The sequence below is a fragment of the Odocoileus virginianus genome, chromosome 14 (genome assembly GCF_023699985.2).
Source record: "Odocoileus virginianus isolate 20LAN1187 ecotype Illinois chromosome 14, Ovbor_1.2, whole genome shotgun sequence".
Taxonomy (NCBI): Eukaryota; Metazoa; Chordata; class Mammalia; order Artiodactyla; family Cervidae; genus Odocoileus; species Odocoileus virginianus.
In genome coordinates, this window is record NC_069687.1 from 64,684,184 (window position 1) to 64,706,580 (window position 22,397).

General features: G+C 38.0%; 1 protein-coding gene across 3 annotated transcripts in view; it reads right to left on the minus strand.

Moving 5' to 3' along the window:
- RANBP17 (RAN binding protein 17) overlaps positions 1–22,397 on the minus strand; it is a 341,319-nt gene that overhangs the window by 42,745 nt on the left and 276,177 nt on the right. For all 3 annotated transcript variants that reach the window (XM_070476842.1, XM_070476843.1, XM_070476844.1), the window contains 4 exons: positions 21,527–21,634; positions 19,292–19,374; positions 9,299–9,513; positions 5,249–5,387 (listed from right to left, as the gene is read on the minus strand). In XM_070476842.1, coding sequence (XP_070332943.1) covers positions 5,249–5,387; positions 9,299–9,513; positions 19,292–19,374; positions 21,527–21,634 — 545 coding nt within the window. The remainder of the gene's footprint in view (positions 1–5,248; positions 5,388–9,298; positions 9,514–19,291; positions 19,375–21,526; positions 21,635–22,397) is intronic.

Here is a 22,397-nt window from a genome sequence, read left to right on the forward strand (position 1 = left end):
AGCAGAGAATAAAGTTGCAGATGGGTTAAAGTTGCTTATCAGTTGAATTAAAAATAGGGAGATTGTCCCTGATTATAAGGGTAGGCCCCAGGTAATTCCAAGGGTCCTTGAGAGTGAAAGAGAGGCAGAAGACATCAGAACCCACTGGAGATGCAGCTTTGGGAGAGCGCTCAGATGTTCGGTGCTGCTGGCTCTGCAGACGGAGGACCGGAGCCAGGAGTCAAGGCGTGCCGGGGATCTCTAGAGGCTGAAGAAGTCAAGGAGACAGATTTGCTCCTGGACAGGTAACAGCTCTGCTGACACTTTGATTTTAGTCTGGTGAGATCCACGCCAGATTTATGAAGTAAAGAACTACAGGACAGCAAATTTATGTTGTTTTAAGTCATCAAGTTTGTAAAACGTTGTTACAATAGCAACAGAATATACCTGGTGTTGATAAGAAACCAACTTTAAATATCGAGACACACAGAAAGATTAAAAGTGAAATGATGGAAAAAGAGGCTAACTCTAATCAAAAGAATGCTGGAGAGGCTAGTAGTACCAGACAAAGTAGATTTCTGAGGAAAGAATATTGCCAGAGATAAACTGTGTCATTTCATAAGGATTAAAGGGTAAATTAATCAAGGGGACATAACAATCCTAAATATATATACACACACTTGGTAACAGAGCTTCAAAATACTTCATACAAAAACTGATAGAACTAAAAGGAGAAATGGACAAATTTCTAATTATGGTTAGAGGCTATAGCACTTATCTTTTGGCAATTCAAAGGACAAGTAGAAAACAGACAAACAGACAAAAAAGTAGCCAGTAAAAATATAGAAAATGTGAACATTATCAAGCAATTAGATCTGACGCTTAGAGAACATTCTTCCCAACAACAATGGAATACAAACCCATTTCAAGTGCCTGTGAAACATTCACTGTACTTTGGACCATAAAAAAGATTCAAAATAACAACTAAGTATATTCTATGACTAAAATAAAATTAAACTAGAATTAATAACAGAACTATCAGAAATTAAACAATGTGCTTCTAAGTAATACCTCATTAGTAAAAGAAAAAATCACTAGGGTAATTAAAAAATACTTTTAACTGAATAGAAAAAGTTCCCAAATAAATAAAAACTTTATGAGTTATAGCCACAGCAGTGCTTAAAGCACTAGATTTGTATATGAGAAATGAAAAAGGGTCTAAGATCAGCAATGTAAGCTTCTACGTGAAAAAACTAGAAAAGGAAAAGCAAATAAACTGAAGGAGGGAAATTATGAAGATCATACATGAAGTCAATAAAATAAAAAATAGAACAATAGAGAAATCAGTGAAAAATGAAAGCTGGTTCTCTGTATAAAATTGATAAACCTAGAGCCAGTATTTCCAAGAAAAAAAACACACAAATTGCCAACGTCAGGGATTAAAGAGGGAACATTACTAGAGATCCTACAGAAATCAAACTGTCTAACAAGAGGATGTGGTGGTAGTTTAGTTGTTAAGTCATGTCCTACTCTTGCAACCCCAAGGACTGTAGCCTGACAGACTCACCTGTCCATGGGATTTCCCAGGCAAGACTACTGTATTGGGTTGCCATTTCCTTCTCTAGGGGGTCTTTCCCATCCAGGGATTGAACCTGTGTCTCCTGCATTGCAGGCGGATTCTTTACCACTGAGCCACCACGGAAGCCATAACAAGAGGGTAACATGAACAACTTTATGTCAATAATGTCAGATAAACTTTAGATGAAATGAATAATTTCCTTTAAAGATACAGCTATCAAATGCTACTCAAGATATAACAGGAGACTGGAATAGTCCTATATCCATTAAAGAAATTTAATTTATAGTTAAAAACCTTCTAACAAAGAAAAATCTAGGCCTAGTGGTTTCACTAGGGAATTCTATTAAACATTTAAGGAAGAACTGATAACAATTCTACACAAACTCTTTAAGAAAATGAGAGGAGGGAACATTTCTCAACTCATTTCTGAGAGCCCCATATCAACACTAAATCAAGGCAAAGATATGAGAACAGAAAACTACTAAAGAAGAACTACAGAAGAATCCATCATAGCTGTCATGAACATAGATGTAAAAATATGTATCTAAATTTTAGAAAGTTTAATCTATTAATTTATAAGCAGGACAGTATGTCGTAACCAAGTGTGGAATGCAAGGTTGTTTTAACATTCAAATATCCATCAATATGATGATTAATACCATGCAATGTATTAACAGACAAACAATGAAAAACCCTAAGATTATCTTAGTATATGCAGGAAAAAAATGTGATAAAATCCAACACCCATTCATGATAATACTCTCAGAAAACTACAAAAGAAAGAAATTTTCTTAACAAGATAAAGAAGATCTACAAAAAAACCAGGTGAATGAAGTGAAAGTCACTCAGTTGTGTCTGACTCTTTGTGACCCCATGGACTGTACAGTCCATGGAATTCTCCAGGCCAGAATGCTGGAGTGGGTAGTTGTTCCCTTCTCCAGGGGATCTTCCCAACTCAGGAATTGAACCCAGGTCTCCCACACCACAGGTGAATTCTTTACCAGCTGAGCCACAAGGGAAGCCCAAGAATGCTGGAGTGGGTAGCCCATCCCTTCTCCAGTGGATCTTCCATGTCCCAGGAATTGAACCTGGAGCTAGTTAATCTTATATGAATGGTGGAAGAATGTATCTTTCTCCCTAACACTGAAGACAAGGGAAAAATGTTTGCTATCATCACTTCCATTCAACATTTTACTATAGGCTCTAGCCAGTGTAATAAGGTAAGGGAAAAAAAGCCACACAGATTCAAAAAGAGGTAAAACTATGTTTATTTGCAGACTTATCTATGTAGAAAGACACATCTATCATAAAGAAATCTATAAAAAGCTACCAGAATTAATAAGTCAGTTAGCAAGGTTACAGAGTACATGGTCAACACACAAAGAAATCAATTGCAATTCTAGATGGTAGCAAAAACAACAGATATTGAAATCAATACCATTTACAAGAGCATAAAAACATAAAATAATTAGTTGGATAAGACTTATATATTCAAAACTTCAAAAATGCTGTTGAGAAAAGGTAAAGAAGATCCAAATAAATGGAAAGATATGCCATTTTTAGGAACTGAACACTCAATACTGCCAAGATGTCAGTTCTCCCCAAATTGGGCTACAGATTGAATGTAACCCAATAAATTCTCCTGCTCATTTTTTAATCTAACAAGAGAAATCAACAAGTTGAGTCTAATATTTATTAAAAAAAAAAAAGCAAAGGCCAGAATAGTCAAGACAATTTATAATGAACAAAACAAAATTGGAAGGCCATACTATCTGATTTTAAGACTTACTATAAAATTAGGATAGTACAGAAATGGCACAAAGTAGTCTAATAGATAAAGAATGTTCTTCATCAATGTGCTAGAACAACTGAACATCCATGTTAAAAAAAGAATTTTAGCTTTTATCTCATAATAGTGAGTGAAAGCTGCTCAGTCGTGTCCAATTCTTTGTGACCCCAAGGACTAATACAATTTATGGAATTCTCCAGGCCAGAATACTAGAGTGGGTAGCCTTTCCATTCTCCGGGGAATCTTCCCAACCCAGGGACTGAACCCACGTTTCCCGCATTGCAGGTGGATTCTTTACCAGCTGAGCCACAAGGGAAGCCTCTTATAATACAATGTACAAAAATAAACTGAATGGAACATAGACCTAAACATAAGAGCTAAAACTATAAAACTTTTAGAAGAAAACACAGAAAAAAAACCTTTATGGCCTCGGGTTAATAAGCAAAGATTTCTCAGGACAGGACACAAAAGACATGATCTCTAAGAGAAAAAAATAATTGGACTTCCTCAAAATTGAAAACTTTTACTCTTCAGAAGATATTGTTAAGAAAATAAAAAAGACAAGACAAAGTTGAAAAAATATTTGCAAAACATGTATATGAGAAAAGGTTTGTAGCAACAATATATAACAAACACTTTCAAGATAAAATAACTCAGAAAAGCTGGGTAGAAGACTGGAACAACTGCTTCACCAAGAAGACAGACAAATGGCAAATAAGCATGAAAGGATGCTCAAATTAACATCCATTAGTGAGATGCAAATTAAAAACACAAGGGGAGTCCACTTCATGCCCATTAAGACGATTAAGATGAAAAAGACTGATAATCGGGACTTCCTGGGCAGTCCAGTGGTTAAGAATCTGCCCTGTAATGCAGGGAATGTGGGTTCAGTCCCTGGTTGGGGAACTAAGCTCCTACATGCCACGGAGCAACTAAGCCCGAGTGCCTCAACTACTTGAGACTGCGCAGGGAAACTGCAATGAAAGATCTTGCATGACATACTCCTGCATGCCGCGTCTAAGATCCAAAGCAGCCTCTGCCTCCTACCCCCAACAAGACTGAAAATAGCAAGTGTTAGGGAAGACAGAGGGCAACTGGAGCCCTTATGCATTGCTGCAGGAGCAAAATGGTACAGTCACTTTGGAAGAGTTTGGCAGATTTTAACAATGTTAAAAACACATCTAGCATACAACTCAGAAATTTCACCTTGGTACTTACTCAAGAGAAATATTTGTCCACAGAAAGACTTGTGCATGAATGTTCACAGTAGCATTATTCAAAACAACCAAATAATGGAAACAACCCAAATGTTATCAGTTGGTGAAAATATATTAACAAATTAACAAATGTGGTAACCCATACAATGGAATAACACCGAGTGATAGAAAGATAAAAACTGATTCGCAAAAAAAGGCATTATGCTAAACAGAAGAAGCCAGACACAAAGGACTATATGTCACATGATTCCACTTATATGAAATTCTGGAAAAGGCAAACTACAGTGAGAGAACGTACACAGTAGTTCCTTGGGGCTGGAACTAGGGGGAGGGACTGATTAGAAGGGGTCATGAGGGAGTTTTTGTGGTGATGAAAATGTTCTGTTATCTTGGCTGTGGTGGTTCATGACTATGTATATACATTTGTCAGGATGCATTGAACTGTTCACTTAAAATCAATAATTTTTACAGTGTGTAAATTGTACTTTAATAAAGCTGATTAAAAATAAACTGTCCATCAAAATATGAAAAAGGGTATTTTCTGTCTTTTAAGTAATAGTTACAATCTTTCAGTTTGGTTAAACCATCTTTCCCCTTTTGTAGGATGATCATCTCAAAAGCACCTACTCTAAGAGACCACAACCAAGTTCCTCCTCTCAAAACAATGCTCTCCCTGATACTCACCAAGAGCAGTGAGTCCCTCTGAGATGGATGTGAGAACATACAGGAGTACAGGAGGGTCTAAGTTGGTGATGAAGCTCATGTGGTCCTGGGTGAGACATTCCAAGAGTGGATAATACGACTGGCTCAGTTTCCGATATTGCTATAATAGAAATACTAAATGTCAAGCCACAGGGAAGCAAAAGACATGCTACAGTTCAGTGAAAATTGCCATTTATAAGACTGGAAATTGCGACCTTATTTACACACAAATATATAAATAAACATAAACATATAAACAAAGATATATAAAATAATTAGGTTGGTACAAATATAATTGCAGTTTCAGACTGTGAATTTTAAATAATTATGAAAATGAAAGTGTGAAAGTGTTAGTCGCCCAACTGTGTCTGATTCTTTTCGACCCCATGGACTGTAGCCCACCAGGCTCCTCTGTCCGTGGAATTCTCCAGGCAAGAATACTGGAGTGGGTTGCCATGCCCTTCTCCAGGGGATCATTCCGGCCCAGGGATCACACCCAGGTCTCCAGCATTGCTGGTAGACTCTTTACCATTTGAGCTAGCCAGGAAGCCTGGGTATAAATCATTTTAACTTGGTTCGAACACATCTTTTTAAATCAAGATAGGAACCATTACAATCAACACATTTTTGCCAATGAGAAATAAGTTTGTTTATTCCTATAGCATAAAAATCCACACTTTGGGATTCGATGAACTAATGAGAAGCATTTTCTGCTTTCTGCTGGTTGTGGAAGCATTTTCCCTGAAAAAAGTCAATATGCTTGAAGATGTGGTAGTCCGTTGGCAAGAGGTCAGGTGAATATGGCCGATGAGGCAAAACTTCATAGCCCAATTCATTCAATTTTTGAAGCATCGGTTGTGCGATGTGCAGTCGGTCATTGTCGTAGAAAAGAATCAGGCCCTTTCTGTTGATCAATGCCGGCTGCAGGCACTGCAGTTTTTGGTGCATCTCTTCAATTTGCTGAGCATGCTTCTCAGATGTAATGGTTTCACCAGGATTCAGAAAGCTGGAGTAAGATCAGACCAGCAGTGGACCATCAAACAGTGACCATGACCTTGTTTTTGGTTCAAGTTTGGCTTTGGGAAGTGCTTTAGAGCTGCTTCTTGGTCCAGTCGCTGAGCTGGCCATCTCCAGTTGTTGTATAAAATCCACTTTTCATCACAAGTCACAATCTGATTGAGAAATGGCTTGTTGCTGTTGCGGAGAGTAAGAGAAGACACCACTTCAAAGCGACAGTTTTTAAAATTTTCCGGCAGCTTATGAAGCACATATTTATCCATCTTTTTCACCTTTCCAATGTGCTTCAAATGCCGAATGACTAGAATGGTCAACGCTGAGTTCTTCAGCAACTTCTTGTGCAGTTGTAAGAGATCAGTTTCAATGACAGCTCTCAGTTGGTCATTGTCAACTTCCAATGGCTGGCTACTGTGCTCATTTTCAAGGCTCTCATTGTCTCCTTTGCAAAACTTCTTGAACCACTACTGCATTGTACTGTATGCTGTGTTTAGTCACTCAGTCGTGTCTGACTCTGTGCAACTCCATGGAATGCAGCCCTCCAGGCTCCTCTGTCCATGGGGATTCTCCAGGCCAGAATACTGGAGTGGGTGGCCATGCCCTCCTCCAGGGGATCTTCCCAATCCAGGGATTGAACCCAGGTGTCCCACTGCAGGTGGATTCATTACTGTCTGGGCCACCAGGGAAGCCTGAATGCAATGCTTATTAGCAGTTTCTGGGCCAAATGTGTTGTTGACGTTACAAGCCATCTCTGCCGCTTTACAACACATTTAGAACTCAAATAAGAAAATTACTCGAATTTGCTTTTTAATATCATTTCCATAGTCTAAAATAAATACAAAATAAACAGCAATAAGTCATTAGCAAAAAAATATAGTGATAAAGGTGTATTAAAATGATGTATAACATAACCACATTTATTTAAGAATGTATTCCAATACCAAATGGCAAAGTTCAACAGTGCAAAACCGCAATTTCTTTTGCACCAACCTAACATGGAACAAATGACGTAATGATTCTCAATTCAGTATTTAAAGGAATTTTAATAAAAATATCTTGATCTCTAGAAGTCCTAATTTGAAGCTATAGTATAGCATAGTATGCAATTTCAATTTGCCTTATATGGTTAACAGTTAAGTGCAAGCAACACCGTTGTAGTATGTAATTTAGAAGACTGAATTATTTTTCTGGGCTGGAATAATATAACACAGAACCGTGCTTAACAGGAGCTAGGGAACCTTTTTTTTTTTTTAAACACAAAAAAATCTGCTGCTATAGGATTTGGTATCATCATCTGCTGTATTCACACAATGTCAACCCATCTAACTAAATCATAACTGGATAAATGGCTTAATATTTACCATACACAACAGGAAAAAGATAAGTGCATGAGAAATACACCTGGAAAACCTCAAATGAAACTCAAACCAGTATCAAAGAAGCACAACACTCATAAGAGAAATAAACCATAGCAATATTTATTTAAAGTGAGATTAAGACTACCTCCATAAAAAATCACATGGGCGTGCTTGTTAAAAACGTAGTTTTCTGATCCCCAGTTCAGACTTAACAAAATGAAAACCTCTGGAATGAGGTCCTGAAAAGGGCATTTAAAAAGTATATTCTAAGGGAGTCCTATGCATCCTCAATTTTGAGATTACTGAGGTAAAGGTTTGCTTGTCTACTAGAAAAAAGATCAGAGAAAATCCTGGAGCCATATCAGGTTTTTCTGTTTGTTTGTTTTTTTTTTGTGGGCTTCAACTGCTAAATGAAGAGTTCCCTCAGTGAGGAGGCTGTAGCACATGGCTGATTTGACTCAAGTCTCTACTCCATAATTTATGTCGCACAGGCAGCCTTCAATGAGCATCCCATTCTACTGCAAAGAGGCTGGACACCTTTAGCTTGAGATGCGTTTTTTTTGTTTGGTTTTTGGGTTTTTGGGGCCACGCTGTGTTGCTTACGGGATCTTAGTTCCCTGACCAGGGACTGAACCTGGGTCCTTGGCAGTGAAACTGCAGAGTTTTAACCACTGAACTGCTAAGGAATTCCCAAGATGTGGTTTTATGAAGACTAGCTAAGAAAGGTGGAAGAGGGTACCACTAGTCCATTAGAATGTCAAGAAGCATTTCTCATACAGGCTAACTAATGCAGGCCCCCAGATCTTACTTGTAGTCTTGGGCAGGTGGGAAAGCCTGAGCATGAGTTTGGCTGTGTTACTGAAGCAAGTACTGCAACCATGCTGGGCATATATTAGCTTTTGTGTAATCAGGCAGAGATATTAAAAAAAAAAAAAAAAGTCTGATAATGACACAGCTCAGTGGAGAAGCCTGGAAATTTGAATTCCAGCAAGTACCCCTGGTGATTCTGATGGACTTCAAAGTTTGAAAACTATTGACATAAATCACTAAAACTAGACAGTAGGGTAGAAAAGGGACCTAGAGATCACTTTGTTTAATTTACTCATTTTAGAGGTGAGGAAATTGAAGCCTTGAGAAATAGAGAAGGTGATTTATTCTAGGTAAATGACCAGTGAGTGGCAGAGTTGAGACTATATACCAGGTTGCTCAACTTCTAGTTCAGCACTCTGTCCACTACATCAGAATGTTACAGGAAAGGAAAGCCACACAGCAGGGGAAGCAGACAGAGCAGAGCTGAAGGAGGGAGAAGGTCTTAGAGTCATCTGCATTTCTGCCTCAGGAAACACAGACCTTTTCTGAATTGTCAGCACAGTTGTAAGCACTTAGTTGAAATCGCTAATTACGCTTTCTGTAGACACAACTTGGAACACTCTAGATGACCAATTTGTCAGAAGATGCAGTTTTCAAAACTGCACATTTAATTGTATAAAAACAGCCACTATAGTTGTTCTAATTCCTTAAGCTAAATCAAATGCTGTCCTCAAACATAAAATGATCTAGTACTGTTCTAACTTCTTGGGTTTCATTGTAACAATTCTAAGCCTGTGGTGGTGTTACTTCACATTTCATACAAAGACTCCCAGGATACAGGATTGCTTACGAGCAAGTCACTGTGGGACACTGACAGCAGCATTTTGACAAAGGCTTGGAGTACATTGTCAAAGTGGTTGTCTCCATACAACTTGAAGACGCCAAAGCTGACATAATTTCCACACAAGGCAGATTTGAGAGCTGAATAGCAGATGGAGATGCCCTTGAGTTTCACTGGATAAATCTGATCTTTGGAGAGACTCCCAAGGGACAGGATCTGATTACCTGTTTCAGGGTAAAAGCAGAGTGAGAGAGCGACATGAGTAGATGTGATTCAAAGCGGTTATCAGGCACATTATTCAACATTTTCACTTTATCGCTACTGTTCATTTTCCCCTACTGTTTTTCCAAGATTCACACTGTCCATATAATGAAAAATATAAATACATAGGGCAGTTTATATGGGAAGTACAAATGGCCCAGTGAAAATCAATCAAAGGTACTGGAGAAGTTTGATATTTTTGTCTGGATGGTGATTACATGAATATATATGTAGATACATAAAAATTCATTTGAGTTGTACTAAAGATTAGTTTATGTACTCTAATTTACATTATCTCTTCTTCAATAAGAAGTGAAAAGAAAGTAGGAGTAAATAACCAACTAAATCAAGAAAAGAAAACTTAAGACAGATACATGTTACTCTAAATTGTGGGGTGAATTTTCAACTTTTTCACATGAACTTGATATTGAGCTACTTCACTTTTAGGAGGATCACAGGTTTGGCATGTGAAATAAATGAAATAAGACACATAAGTTCTTGGCATAGTACACAATAAATGTTACTTCCCTTTTCTCCTTAGATCCTTTTTCAGAAGACCTAAAGAGATGATCATTTAAAAACTGTACTTAAATTCTATGTTTGACCATCAAAAACAAAGTAATGTTTATATAATCACCTTACAGTTTTTCTAGTTAGCATTTAAAACCAACAGTTTCTCTTTCTGAAAGGTGTGCTAGTAAGGCATATTACTAGACAATATCCAAGAATGCTTTGTAAAAAATTATAAAGTTAGATGTGTTTCTTAGCTCTGCTTTTTCCTGTTCAAGTAACACTTCTAAAATTGAAACTAAATTCAATTTACAAAATTTAGAGGCATACTGTTGTGGTTCTGTACTGTGTCTTTTGGGCTAAATAAGAATTAAGTTTCCCAGAATACATTTCCCTGTATAGTTGTGGGCTAGAATTGAGCAAAAGAGAAATCTATATGAGATTTGGAAGATGAAAGTGAAGTAGCAGCTAGGACTTTCTGAAGGTTGTTGTGATTAGAGGCTGTGAGAAAAAGATGTAGAAATACCTTTGGGTTTTACTTTGCTTTTCCCAGCTCTGTGTGGAGAAGTGCAAGCCCTGCTGACCAATGACCCCAAGCCTACCACCAAGTGCTTGGCAGCAAACGCGCAGAGCAGCGGCTACACAGAGGCAACAGCCTTCCGCTGCGTCCCAACCACTGCACCAGTCCCCCTCTCACTCCACAGGCTTTCATGGTCTCACCTTGGCAGCTGGGTGTCTCTAGCTTTTAGATATCCTTGCCAGCTCCAACTTATCCACCATGCCATTATTTCAGGAGGGCTGATTAGTGATTTTTCTCCTGAACTTCCAGCTCCCCCCGTGGAGGTCCATTTTGCCATCTCTGCCCAAGATAGTATAAGGTCTGTTTCCTAAAATAACCCCCCTATTTCATCAGTGTCACAGTGTTTGCTTTTCCCTGTTTGAATCTTGACTGATATGAACATTATGAAAACCATATACTTACTAAGAGGTTAAGAAGGACCAGTAATTCTAGCAGAGCAAGAAACAGGACCAGGCCAAGGTGAAGGTCCCCTGCCCTTTATCTGTCTTTCTGAAACAGCTGCATACACATTTTGTGTTTTTTTTTCCCTTTCTATGAATCCTCAGAAGCCCAGTGGCTTTGCTTATAATTTATGCATTTGAATTACACCACCACTGTGATGGCTGAAGCATATCTTGGAATTTACTCCATACCACATTCTGTCATACCCTCTCTCATGATCTCATCCTAACTTCTCTTAGAAAGATATGGTAAGTTTCAACTCAATATGATAGTATTTACTTAATAGCTAGTGGTGGGAGAGTAGATTCATAAACAAATAATTCCATACAATGTGACAAACACTATCAGAGACCTATGTCAATATTTTATGGGAATAGAAGAGACTGACTTTGCTTGGGCAGGAGAGCAGTGTGGGAAAGGCTTCACAGAACAGGTTGCTTCTCAATGATCAGTCACAACTTCTCGGATGGACTTGAAGGGAGAGAAGAATATCCCAGAGCTTATGTGCACAGGCATGAAGGCCTGAAACAGCAGGGAACTGCAGCAGAGGGCAGTTCTCAGCCAGTGCTTTACGACCTTCGCCTCCAATTCAATCTACATCAAGACACACATTCCCTGTCCCTTCCCCTTTCCCAGGGAAGAAAAGCACTGCTTGCATGTGATGGGAAAAGCTGGATAATTTGGTGGTAGTGGTGGCGGTTTACACATTTTGAGTTAAGGAGGCTAGGGTCAAACAAAGAAAAGTAGGTCATCTTCTGGGGACTTCCTATGCTGAGGTCCTCATGGAGAAAGTAAAGATCCTATATTCTTCAGCACAAGATGGAATAGGCAGACTGTGTTGGGAGAAAATTTTTGATTCTAGAAGACTGGATAACCTATCATCAAGAAGGATTAATTATTTAGAATCACAACTTTCATCTCGTATTAAAGTTATGATCTGGTGTACATGTCTTCTGGACTGTTTCAGACACACCTGTGTTAATTAAAACAGTAATTAGCATACCACTATGACCTTGAAAAAGTAGAATGAGTATACTTTTGAAAGAGGAAACTGTATTTCATCGTACTCCAGTGGTTTCACATTCCATGGTGGCTATAAACGACTATGGAAGAGAAGGCATGTCATTTATCCACTCCTATCAGCGTTATTCAATTTATGTTATTCAACAATCCTTACTGAAATTGGAGTCCCTGCCCTCAAAAAGCTTAAAATCTAGCAGTTAGACTCACATTGCTCTAAACAAAAGTGATCAAGTTGAGATTTTGTTTCAGTGTTCCTCTATAGGTATGACAAGCCTCTTTGCCTTCCCTATTTCCACCCCACCCCTGTGAAGTCCCATTTCCTTCCTTCCATCTTTATTACACTGATGGACTGCTAGGTGATGAAGGCAGCCGCTGAAGCCACTAACAGTTGCCACTTGTAAAAAAGAAATGATACACTTTCTGTAATGAAATTAGAGACTTCCAAAGTTTAGAACCAAAAGGGAAATCTCTAGCTGTTTCCCACTGACTACATCTGTCATAACTGGGACCAGTTACAGTAACAGTACTTATAACTCACAAGGCTCTTATGTGGAGTAAAGGAGACAGCATATGTAAAATGCTTACCCCAGTAACTGGCAGAGTGCTCACGTAAACTATAACCATACACAGTATTAAGTGTTCTTTTCTCTCTCCAGTCTACTAGCCTGTAAGTTCAGACATGGGAGCTACGGCCTGAAAAAGAGGAGGTAAAGCTGAGTGTGTCTGGTGAAGAATAATGTCACTTTCTTCTGATACATAATTCAAAGTAAGGACAATGCTATATATCTGACCACTTTCCCTCTATTCCTTCAAAAGAGAACTGGCTGTAGGGTATCACATTGTGGGTCTTTGGCCCACAATCTACCATTTCCCTGTGCCCTCAGAAGAACACATCTTAAAACATTATTTATTCACTTGACTGCATCAGTTCTTAGCTGTGGGACACGCACAGCATCTCTTCACCGTGTCATTAGGCTTCTCTCTAGTGAGGGCTCGTGGGCTCTCTAGTTGTGGTTGTGGGTTCAGTAGTTGTGGCATATGGGCTTAGTTGCCCTGTGACACGTGGAATCTTAGTTCTCCAATCAGAGATCAAGTCTGCATCCCCTGTGTTGGGAGGTAGATTCTTAACCACCAGACTACTAGGAAAGTCCCAACAATAGTTTTTAAAAAAGGCACAAGGGCTAAGATAAACGGTAGTTCTATCTTGTACCAGGAAGCACTAACAGTATGAACAATGTTCCTTCCTGGTTTATAAAGCAATCTATTACACTGATTTACCTTTTATTTTTCCCTTTTAATCTCTAAAATTTTAAAGCGAATTTGATATTTAGCTGACAGCTCTATAGGTTGAATGTCTTCATTTACCATCAGAACAGTTATGGGAGGAGAACTGCAAACTTGCTGACATTATTTTAGGTCGCTCAACCCACTCTGTCTCTGCAAACCAGCCGAACCCCCTGGATGTAAGTGGTTTGAGACAGAAATGAAGCTGTGGATATGGAAAGGAATATAATATTTCCCATTCAGGTTGAAAAAGATTAAAACAATGCAGCATTGATAAGCACGTGGTGAATTAAGAAAATTGTTGGGAATGTGAATTAGTATAACCATTCTTGAGGGCAATTTGGTTAAATTTATTAAAACTGTGTAAATCCACTTTTGGGAATACATTCCAAAACAAATGTTCACTGCCATATCTCACCATCTCCTAGCATTTGCACTTATACACAGGCTCTGTAAAAGCCAGCCTCTCAACGTGCTGAACCAGCTCCCATCTCCTTTTCTGTGCTTAAGAACGAAGCACAGCGATTTCCCCTTTCTCTCCCCTGCAATCTTTTTTTTTTTGAAACAAAACCTTCTCCTGGCCCTACTTCCCTGCTTGATATTACTTCCCCTTGTAACGAAACTCCTTAAAAGAATGGTGATCTTCTTCAAAAGAACTGTGTTTTCAGTTTTCCCCTAAAAGTAAACCTAAATCTTTTATATTTAAATCCACACCCCACATCCTGGCGACCCTCTCTTGTTTTGTAGCTTTAAATAGCACATAAGAGTTAATGACTTCCATATTTGTTTTTCTAGACCAGACCTCTTCTGATCCTCAGACTTGTATATCCGACTCTGTATTCAACACTTCCACCTGAATGTCTACAATCAACACTTCAAGCTCAACAAAACCAAAAGGGAACTTTTGATTTCCCCCTCATACCCAGTTTCAGCCTTTACCCTCTCAGTTAATGGTAACTTCCTCTTTCCAGCTGTTTATGACAAAATCCCTTGATACATATATCCAATTCATCAGGAAATTTAGTTTTACTTTCAGATATATACAGAATTCAACCACTTTTCACTACTCCCACTGTTATCACCATGGTCAAAGCTAATATAAAATCATGTCAGCCCCTTGCTCAAAACATTCTAAAGTCCTTCTCTTTCACTTGGCTTTAAAGTCCTGATAATGTCTACAGGATATGAGATTACATGACACTGCTTATGTTATTACTCTCTCTTGTTCACTCTGTTCCAGCTACCGATATCCTTGCTGTTATTCAGACATGCCAGATACACTTCTGCCTCAGGACCCTAAAACTTGGTGTTCCTTCAGCCTAGAACACTCTTCCCTGAGATAGCTGCATAATTAACCCCCTCATTGACTGCAAGTCTTGGCTCAAATGTCATTTTTTCAAACGATGCCTATTTTGATCACTGTACTTAATACTGCATTATGTTTCCCAATCCCTGGTACTTCTAATACTTTCTTTGCTTTCTTTCTTCTTCTTCTTCTTTTCCACAGCACTTACTACTTTCTGACATATTAAATAATATTTTTTTCAGTTGTACTCACTGATATATCAAGAGTCTGGAACCATACTCACTACTCTCAATATATATACTTACTGAATAAGTGGATGCTCATGAAGCTGAAGGTACACAGTCGCTTGCTGAGACAATGCATGACAGTGAAAGATTGCATGTTTATAAAAATTACATTTACCAAAAGGTGAGTAGTTAAATAAATTATAGTATGACCATAAAATGGAATACTTTGCAGCTATTTTAAAAGACAAGGCAGAAAAAATAATGAAAAATCTAAGGAAAAAAGAGATATGGTAGATTTATATATATGTTAGTATGACGTAATGGCCATGATATAAGTATAAAAAAGCAAATTACAGATTAACAAGTACACTGTGACAGCACTTCTGGAATAACACATGCATATGTGCACACAGAAAGTGTGAAAGAGCGCACACTGAGCGGTTAAAGGTTTTGAGTGATGAGGAAATCAGGGATTCTCACTTCTACTTCTACAGCAGTTCTGAGATCCTTCACTTTAGTAACAGACTATTTTAATATTTTATACTTATATGACTTTATAGAAGCTATCACCTGCTTGAAATGTCCTCCTCAAACTTCTGGGCCCTGTACTTATTTCCTTGTCTGGCCCCTCAGCTTCAGTCAGAAACTTCTGGGCTCCCGTAGCACTCTGCATGTTTCTTAAGCACGAAAGTGAGCACAGTGCGTTATAATCCTTTATGGACTTGACTGAATCCACTGTTGGACTCAACGCAGAGAAGAATCAGTAAGATTCTTTTTTGTGTATTTCTCTTCCTCTCTAATTCTCACAATATCAAACATATAGTAAACGCTTGATAAACATTAGCAGCATGGATGAAAGAATCTACTGAACTCTAAGTACTTGTTTGGAGAGCACCCTTACTTATTTAACAATTTGCTTAACATTTTTTGCTTGTGTGCAGAAGTGGCCAAGTCCAACACACGTGGATTCACTGTGAAGTGTATTCCTCAAGGCCTGGCACCCTCAGGGTGCTGATCATTCCAACCCCTTCAGAGAACTTTGGTGAGCTTATTACTCTACTACTCTGTTGTTCTACGTCCCTGACCATGCTTCTGAGAGAATGTAAGGTTATATCCATGGTTCCTGAATGATCTGTTTCTCAGAACTGTTATTTCCTGGTAGCATTTTATCAAGTCTCTAATTATTTCAAGGCCAATACATCCTTCAGCTAAATTTTTATAATCATTTAAACATAAATATAAGTCATAATCCTTCTAGTAGTACATACCAGTAATTTTCAAGCTCTTTTTATCAAAAAGTGTCTTTAAGCAGGTGACCCCTATTGCAAATAAATCTAGTGTAACAATAAATAGCTGTAGTTCTGGTTGAAGTGGCAGTAGGGTCCTCTCCCCCTCCATCTCTGCAGGGTCTCTGTGGTATTATCACAGATCTCTAGGGCTCTGAAAAACCCAGTTGGAAAACCACTGGTCTGTTTTCTAGGTCACAGTAAATAACAGTGGCTTGTATATCACTTTACAAATTCAATTTAAGCATAGTATTAAGTCATACCTTAAGTGTACCTGCAACATATTATTGCTCAAAGAACCCTGATGTAAATTCTTAGGTACAGTGAATAATTATAGCTGTTCTATCCATTTTTTAAGTTTAGATTTTTTACACATTGAGCTTTCTTAAATCAGGCACCTAAGGAAGGAGTAAAAGCAGTTCTATTCTTGCCAGTCTTATAAAGACAATCACTATTTTCCCCTTCTGTGCACTCTTCAACCAACAGATGTCACTAAAGATACCATTACCCAGAGGCAAAGGGAAGAAAAGATCAGACAAATGGAAATTGAGCATAAAAAACATCCAGTTCTTAAAACTGAGAAGTAGGTTTCCAAAGTAATAACATTTATTACACTGCATGTAACATTTTAACCAAAAATTTAAGAAAGAAATTTCTTTTATTAAGTTGCTCAGGCTGAATGGATCACAGCACTAAATTTTGAAATACATGTTCTTGAAGCAATTTAAAACTCATTAGAAATAATAGGCTTGGGCTAGTAGAAAACGCGGTAAAATCTAATCCTCATCCAAATGTTACCTGGGCTGCACAAACAGGAAATTGTTCTGTGCTACTGTGGCTAACCTCATTGCTGACCCTGAGCTGTAACTGCAAGAGTGGCTGAGAGCTGCAGCAAAATTAAAAACTTACATCAAAGCATATCATGACAGAATGCAGATAAATAAAACAGCATATCCCAAGTTTTCTTTTTCTGCCAGTCTCATTGAGCAGCGAGGTGGAGGTATTCCACAAAATATGTAACAAATCAGGTGCATTTGGAAATAAGTCCTTCCTTGCACTGCCTCAACCATCGATGGCACAAACACTGCCCATGACAGGTGAGCAGAGAAGAAACCCAGTGAGGACGGGAACAAGGGATCCCAGAATGTTCTGGTCTCTTTCCTCCATAGGTTTTCCCCTCCTTCACCTTGGCTCACCCAGAAAATAAGTAATGCTGGCTCTTCTGTGTCCTTCCAGACTCCTGGATGGCAACCACAGGGTCTCCCTTCAGTGAGTGTATCAGAATCTCCAGAGGTAAAAGCATGAGTAATAAAACGTTACGCAAGATAAAGACAGACAAAATCAGCTTGGCTGATGTGGAATCAGTGAAAGCTGAGAAAGATTTTTCTGTTACTCTGGGTATAAAGTGCTGGGGTCAAAGTCACTGGTAACAAAGTTGAAGGTTATTTTTCTATTGAACCTTCATTTCCTTTAAGTTTTAGGATAAAAATCACCATACTTTAAAGAACAGTGCTTCATCAAAAATACCCCAGGTACAATCTTCATGTGGCAACTCCCAAGTGGCAGAAAGGAATATGGAAAGACTACTGTCTGAAGTTACACAGACTTTGAATGAAATTCCCATTTTATTATTTGCTAGCTATGTATTATTTGGCAAATCTTTAACCTCTATGAGCTTCAGTTTCTTCATAACAGTAAACACAGTAGTTAACTTATCAACGCCTTTCCATGCACCATGTAACTGAATCCTCATAAGCACCTTGTAGACTGTCCTGGTGGAGCAGACAGTAAAGAATCCACCTGCAACACAGGAGACCAGCATTTGATCCCTGGAATTGGAAGATACGCTGGAGAAGGGAATGGGCAACCCATTCCAGTATTCTTGCCTGGAGAATTCAATGGACAGAGGAGCCTAGCAAGCTACAGTCCATAGGGTCACAAAGAGTCGAGCATGACTGACAAACGTAACAATCCTAACTGGACAGAGAGGTCAGTAGGTATTCAGCATTTCTGATTTTATGTATGAGAAAACTAGGACAAGGAGTGTCTTAGCTGAAGGTCAAGGAATTGATACATGTTGGTACTAGAACTGGTACTCAGATCTTTTAACCTCCCCAAACTGTTTTTTCTAAGATATCAAGCTTTTGGAAAAAGGCCCAGGTGCATGTCTTTGTATGATAAGACACTAAAAGGAATTAGATATACTCTGAAAACACAACAGAAGCTTTACAAAATTCTGTAGAATCTGTTTCTAGGTATTCAAAAAGAAGTATGAGAATCACAGGCAACTTCTGAAGCCAAACATAAGAGTTGGCTGTTGATCTGGGAAAGGAAGAACAGACAAGCAAAAAAGAAGAAGACCAAGAAAAGGAGGACCCAGGGAAACATCTCTCAAGTAGAAGAATACTGCAAGGAGTCCAGCCTGTAGTCAGTCTTCAGCCAGTGTGTGGAACACTAACTGATGATTCTTATCTATTGTGTCATTCCCTGGCTACATAAAGGACTCAAGAGAGTTGAGAATTCCACTGGTGAAGCTGTCAGAGTTGGCAAGCAGAAAAAAAATTACCAATTTTTGTTTCCACTACAATTGAATAGGACAATCATTACTGTAGAATGCTGATTCTAAGGGTATAGTGCCTTCAAATTCCCTATAATAAAATATTTACTGCTCTTTACCAGGATATTTCCCCCAAATTCAGTGTCAGTGACACACTGGGTTAAGCCTTCTTTGACCTAATATATGAAACTCCCTAATGTAAATTTTAGCAATTTTCAATATGCTGTAACTTTCCAATATTCTATTTCAATATTGTATCTATCGTGTATTCCCTTTGTCTGCTGACACTAAAGTTTTAGCTAAAAGAAATTCATCAGGTTTGTCAGGCAAGATCTGTAGTCAAAGGCACACTGCTTATTTTTCCTGATGTCAATATGATAGCTACCCGGCTTTTTGCATCCCTGTTATCTACTTCACAAATTCATACAGATATGAAGTTTCAAAAGAACAAAATAACTAACATCTTTCTTTCCTCCAAAGAGAATAAAACTTATATTGCAGAGACAAATATGGGAAAGGATACTCACCGTAAGTGCAAATCATTTTACTAGCTTCTCTGAAGAGAAGAATTCCATTAGGAGATGATACATCAAAATTCAAACGCTGGGATCTGAGAAATACAGCAAAAATTTAGACTATATGTACAGATATATGTACAGATAAAGAAACAAAATGTAGGATTAAAATACTCAGAATTCTCATTTATTAGAAGTTGCAACAGTACAATTATCCTTTTTAAAAGTATCATTCCATTAAACAAGTATTGACAAAATGTATGTGCTAATTTTTTACTAAAGATACTAGGATAATACAATTATTTTCATTTATTTGCTCATTCAAATAATTCACCTTTTACCTGTCAAAACGATATCCTGACATCCTACATTACAGACCTCTTAGCCCCCTTTCCTTTCATGCAAATGTCTGATTGATAGGTAATAATAAAAAAAAGTCCCAAGTCTGTAAGTTTATATAGATACTTGTACAGAGATTTACATATGAGGTCTCCTGTAGTGCCTAATACACATCTTTAAAACAAATGATAAAATAACAGGAAATCTAAGTACCTTTAATACTGCTCATATGCATAATGGGTCATCTGATACTTCAAGCATATTTCAAACACATTAAATTACATACGGGCTAGAGTTTCCACTGCACATAGCTCAAGTAAAGAGAAACAAATCCCAGAAGTTCTAAATGAGAACAATTTTACTTCCTTAGTTCCTGACAGGTTGGGGGACAGTCTGAAAAGGGCAAAGGACTGATATGCCATCCTGGCATCATATTTGCTTTTTAAACATCACTTTGACTTTAGTTGGCTCTAATCTGCCTTGCTGCTCTGCTTTCAACAAATAACTGTATATTTCTAAAAGGATCAGTAAAAATATGAAACACATCATAGCAAAGAAACACCAGGAAGCAAAGATATTTTGCTAAGGAATAGAATACATTGCTGGTTCTCTCTGTGTTTTCAAAATGCTTTAGTATTAAGTGCAGTTATAACTTATTAGAAGTGCTATTAGAAACATTTGATGGTTCACATACAGTTCCAATTAAAGAAATGTATGCACATAATTCACATCAGGTTTCAGGGAAATAAAAACAAGATAACATCTTCTGATATGATAAATTTTTGCCAGGTAGTTCTGAGAACAATTGTGCTAGATATGAATTATCCATCTATGGCAGATATACAATATAGTTATTTTTTTCCTTTATATTAAATGTTTTATCAGTAATGTACTATTAATTATCTTGCTGAAAAAGTAATTTAATAAAAACTAAATTTCTAATATAAAATATATAGCCACCCTTCCTTTAGTCTTTAAGGCACCTAGAGAACAGTTTTTAAAAAACCTAACAGCTTTCAAAAGAATAATACTCACATTTATTTATTTGCCAGGTCTTTTTCCACCTCTGGTTTTAAAATTTTTAAATTATTGTGGTGAAACACTCAGCACCAGAGATTAAATTAGAGATGCAATCCATACTGCTTCCCTGTCTGGGTATCTCCCTTCCTACATGCAGTTTACAGAGAGGAACTGATGAAACAGGCTTGCACGCGACAGGTAATTTGGTGCTAAGCCACATTCATAACGACACATTTTAAAGTGGTAAAGCCAATTAGCTCATTGCAGTGTTTCCCTTTTAGCTACACCTTTGTTAATATTTATATGCAGAGAACCTGAATCTCTGCTTCTCTGTGCAAATCACAAGGTTAACCAGGCAATTTCTGAGAAGCGTTGTAGCTGCTATTTAAATAAAAATTGTGAGTGCATAAATCATCCACATACGTGCATTTTGGCACAAAGGAAGGATACCTTAAAAGTCAAAGCAGGGACAATCCCCAGGGCTTTTTGAGACAAACTGTATGTCCATTAAGTGCTCTGGGAGCCTCATCTACAAAATAAAGCATCTCAACTCAGACCTCTCAGCTCCTTTTCTCCTCTACAGAAAGCAGTGAAACAGTTAAAACCACCCTCTCTCCATTTCATGCTTTTGAATCTTTTAAATAATGATGGCTGTGGTCTTCCAACTTTTCCCCCAGTTGCCAGAGTCCCCATATACACCTAATTCTTTCTCCCCAAAGGTTTCAACCTTGTAGCTCTAATTCTATTGTCTTCACTGATCATCTTAAATTTTGGTTCCTGGGTTCTTGCTAAGCCTTAAATACACACATGCTAGGCAGCGACGTCTGACTTCTGAAGCGTGCTACCAAACAGTAGGTTACTTTTGCACTTGCCTGTCATACCTCTTACCTGTTCTGCATCAGTTCTGCCATAAGTTTTAGGATGGGAGTTGTGCATGCTGGCTCTCCATACCACAGCTCGATAGCCCTCTGAAGAACAGGGAGATATGCTGGGTACCTGTTATGAAGCCTGTTAAAGAATTTAAGGGCCAAAAGAAATATTGTTCCTGAAAATTGGTGCCACTGAAAAAGAAAAAAAAAAGGAATCCACATTTCTTCTATGTGTGCCATACTTATGAAGTACCATGTAAGCAACATATGATATTTACAGCATTATACTTAATATTGTAGGAAAGGAAAATAAATTTAGTTCATGAAGGTAAAAACATTTGAATTGCCATTATCCGAGTTTCTTGCACATCAAATTACTGAAGAAAAAAAATGGTGTTAATTATATAACTTTTATCAATAAAATACATAAAATTAGAAGGTGAAAGTGTTAGTAGCTCATTCATATACGGCTTTTTGTGACCCCATGGACTGTAGTCAGTCAGGCTCCTCTGTCCATGGAATTCTCCAGGCAAGAATATTGGAGTGGGTTGTCATTCCCTTTTCTAGGGATCTTCCCAACCCAGGGATGGAACCTGGGTCTCTTGCATTGCAGGCAGATTCTTAACCACTGTGCCAGAGGGGCATGGTAAATAGTAAACCCCACATATTTATCTCCCAGCTTAGAAATTATCTACACACATTCTTTTTCCTTTTTAAAAACTGTTGACTTAATCAGCTGTTTAGTTTCACTGTAGCCCCAAGGAACATTCAGGATGATAGCTTGAAGAAAAGCTTTCAGTTCAGTTCAGTCACCCAGTCATGTCCAACTCTTTGCGATACCATGGACTATAGCACGCCAGGCCTCCCTGTCCATCACCAACTCCTGGAGC